At 47.6% G+C, this 2672-nt stretch overlaps 2 protein-coding genes across 2 annotated transcripts; both read right to left on the bottom strand.

The window, feature by feature from the left end:
- Positions 1-546: 546 nt before the first annotated feature.
- On the bottom strand, positions 547-1186 carry PHACADRAFT_33925 (uncharacterized protein; the record flags this gene model as incomplete). The annotated part of the gene is made up of 4 exons (XM_007403043.1): positions 547-726; positions 790-984; positions 1031-1057; positions 1088-1186. The coding sequence occupies 4 exons, from the start codon at positions 1184-1186 to the stop codon at positions 547-549; spliced, it is 501 nt and encodes a 166-aa protein (XP_007403105.1).
- Positions 1187-1572: 386 nt separating this feature from the next.
- Positions 1573-2612, bottom strand: PHACADRAFT_202935 (uncharacterized protein; the record flags this gene model as incomplete). Its single annotated transcript, XM_007403042.1, has 5 exons — positions 1573-1722; positions 1775-1894; positions 1949-2164; positions 2217-2331; positions 2386-2612. The coding sequence occupies 5 exons, from the start codon at positions 2610-2612 to the stop codon at positions 1573-1575; spliced, it is 828 nt and encodes a 275-aa protein (XP_007403104.1).
- Positions 2613-2672: the final 60 nt, after the last annotated feature.

Raw genomic sequence — 2672 nt, 5'->3', positions numbered from 1 at the left:
CATGCAGAACAAAGTAGCATATATAGAGACGCATGAGTAGAACAGTTGCATCAGGGAAAACCCCCAGCACCAGCGAAAGCCTATTGACATCTAATTATTCATAATTAGCCTCACGTTGGGGCTTTAGGTTTTTAGATGTCTTTGAACCGACCTCCATAGATTATTGGCATTACCCTTAAATCGCGATAATTTATCTATGCCTTGGAAATGTTTATGCATGCAATAGATCCATAAACAAGCTCATAATGTTCTTTATTTTGCGACACCCAGAAAAAGCAGACAGATACATGCACTACTAGCCAACTACAGGTGCAGCCAACGACCCATCGGCATTCTCATGCACAGGTAGTACCGACTCGCCCAGCATAGCATCACTATCTCTATGCAAAGCTGGACCTGCATTCGCGCTGTTCTCCTCACGGAAGCCAAGCTTAAACCTTCCAATTAATGACTGCATAGCATTGTCACGGCCTTTGGTGTGAGAAAGAGCTGGACCATCGCTGTAGCATATCAGATCAGTGCTGAACCACAGACTCCACGCTAATACTATACGCACCAGACGTTGACGTAGAGGTTGTGCAAGGTGTGGTGGTATGCGGCGGGGCAGTTTGAAGCAAGCCAGTTAAGAGACTCCATCGCTGCCTTATAAACCTTCTCGGCCTTGGTCGTGCTGTAATCAGTCTTCTTATGTTCACTGCCTGACCACTCATCAAGGGCAAGGTGGATCTACAGAGTGTCAACACTCTTAGCGTTATCCAGCGCGCAGTATCAAGCATGAAACTAACTTACCGTGGCGCAAGCCAAAGCAACCATGTTTGGCAGCATCTCTTTTTTGTGCGGCTTCATGTACTCACTCGAGGTGAAGACCGCCTCCTTGTCCGTGGCTGCAGCTGGCTTTCCTTTGGTGCCTGCCATGAAGAAGGCATCTTTGATTATCTTCGTAAAGATGGGACGTTTGAACGGATGTTCGTTGTCCACACCCGCCTATCAAAGATTAGCACAGACGGTTAGAAAACACAGAGGTACATACCCTTAACATGACATCCCCAGGGAATGCCTACGCAAGGTCATCCTGCAGTGCCTTGACCCAGATCTTGCTAGCCTCCTCAGCTTTGGGTGTACCGGAGCTGAGGCCATACTCTGTTACCACAAGTGGCCCCACATCATCTGTGATAGAGGTACGCATTTGGATGTTCCGTGTGTCAGCTTGTGGTCGGTTCAAAGTGAGATCATGTTTTAGAGGGACTTAGGCCGTTCCATTTCAACAAATAACTTCGCGTACAGTATATCGGCTTCAAGGCATGCTGCAATTTCATTATAACTCAGCTTCTTAGCAAAAACAATAATGAGCTGCTGCTGCTCGTGAATACGAATGTCAGAGGGGTATATGCCTGAAAAACACTCAAGAAGTTAGAGGTCCAGCAAAGGTCAGAGAACAAAGGTCAGAGAACATGACGTACCATGATGGAATACCATATCTTCTGTTACGCAGGCAATAGCTGCATGACAGAACTTTCTTACGGTCTTGCTTTGCCAGTTGATGTTGATTCTACGCGTGCTGTTGTAGACAACTCAAGTTTCCAAATGGTAGTCAGACTCCCATGCGGTAAGGTTCTCTGTCGAGCATGGGCCAATGTGCTGGTTGGCAACGTCTTTGATCAGCTTGACACTATCCGACATGGTTGTCACTGTTGTTGTCGTGGTCTTCTTCCACTGCGGACGCTGTTTTTATGTCAGCAGAATGATCGAGAGTGCTCTTTAATCATCTGCACACCTCTTCTTCGCGCCTGCGCACTTGCTTCTCTTCGCGCTTGGTCATTGTGCGAGGCTTCTTAGAAGGCGCCTTGCTGGCATTTGACTGGTCTTTCCGCTTTGCAGGCATCTTCTTCGGCTTCTAGTAGATATTAGTCGACCTTTTCACCAAGCAGGTATGTAAGCAAAGACGTACCGCAGGTTCGTCAATGTCTGAGGCATCGACCAGGTTGTTGCCATTGCTAGACGGTGTTGGCGATTGAGAGGGAATAGTAGCAGATGTTGACAAAGCCTGACAACGCCTTGGCTTGATGATCTTCATGTTGTTGTCGCTGTTGCTATCATCTTCGTCTGAGCCTTCAGAAGCATCGCTAGAGCGAGCAATCTTTTGGGACTTGACCCACTGGGGTTTCTGGCTCGATCTCAGCCAAAACTGGCAGTATTTAGAAGCTCTATGTGCGCACCTCAGAACTCAAGTCAATATCTTCTTCAAAATCGTCTTCTTCATTGCTCTCAGATCCTGAGTCAGCAAACTCCAAGCCACTCTCTTCTGACTCCTCATGAGCAAATGGAGCATCTCTGTCATGAGAGCATAAGTTGAATCAGGACTGCAAATGGGTCGGCAAGACTTACAAATCTTGCTCGCTGCCCTGAGATGTCCGTGTCGTGTTGTTCTTCGCTGTGGCAGCCGCTTCCGCATTTCTGGACTGAAGTTGCCCTCTGATCTTCCAAAGTTCGGGCACAACAACCTTTTTAGGTGATAGCAAGGTTAGCTCTCCCTCTTGTCTGCCTTCGTTGTTGTCGTAGTGTTGCAAGAGACCGTGGGTCGCTTGCTGCTCGCTTTCAGACGGATTGGGCATGTCTGGACCCACAGCTAAATACACAAACCTGAAGTTTGTTTGGTTGCCTTTTGATGCTTC

This window comes from Phanerochaete carnosa, assembly GCF_000300595.1.
Source record: "Phanerochaete carnosa HHB-10118-sp unplaced genomic scaffold PHACAscaffold_694, whole genome shotgun sequence".
Lineage (NCBI taxonomy): Eukaryota > Fungi > Basidiomycota > Agaricomycetes > Polyporales > Phanerochaetaceae > Phanerochaete > Phanerochaete carnosa.
This window is presented reverse-complemented; position numbering and strand designations above follow the sequence as displayed.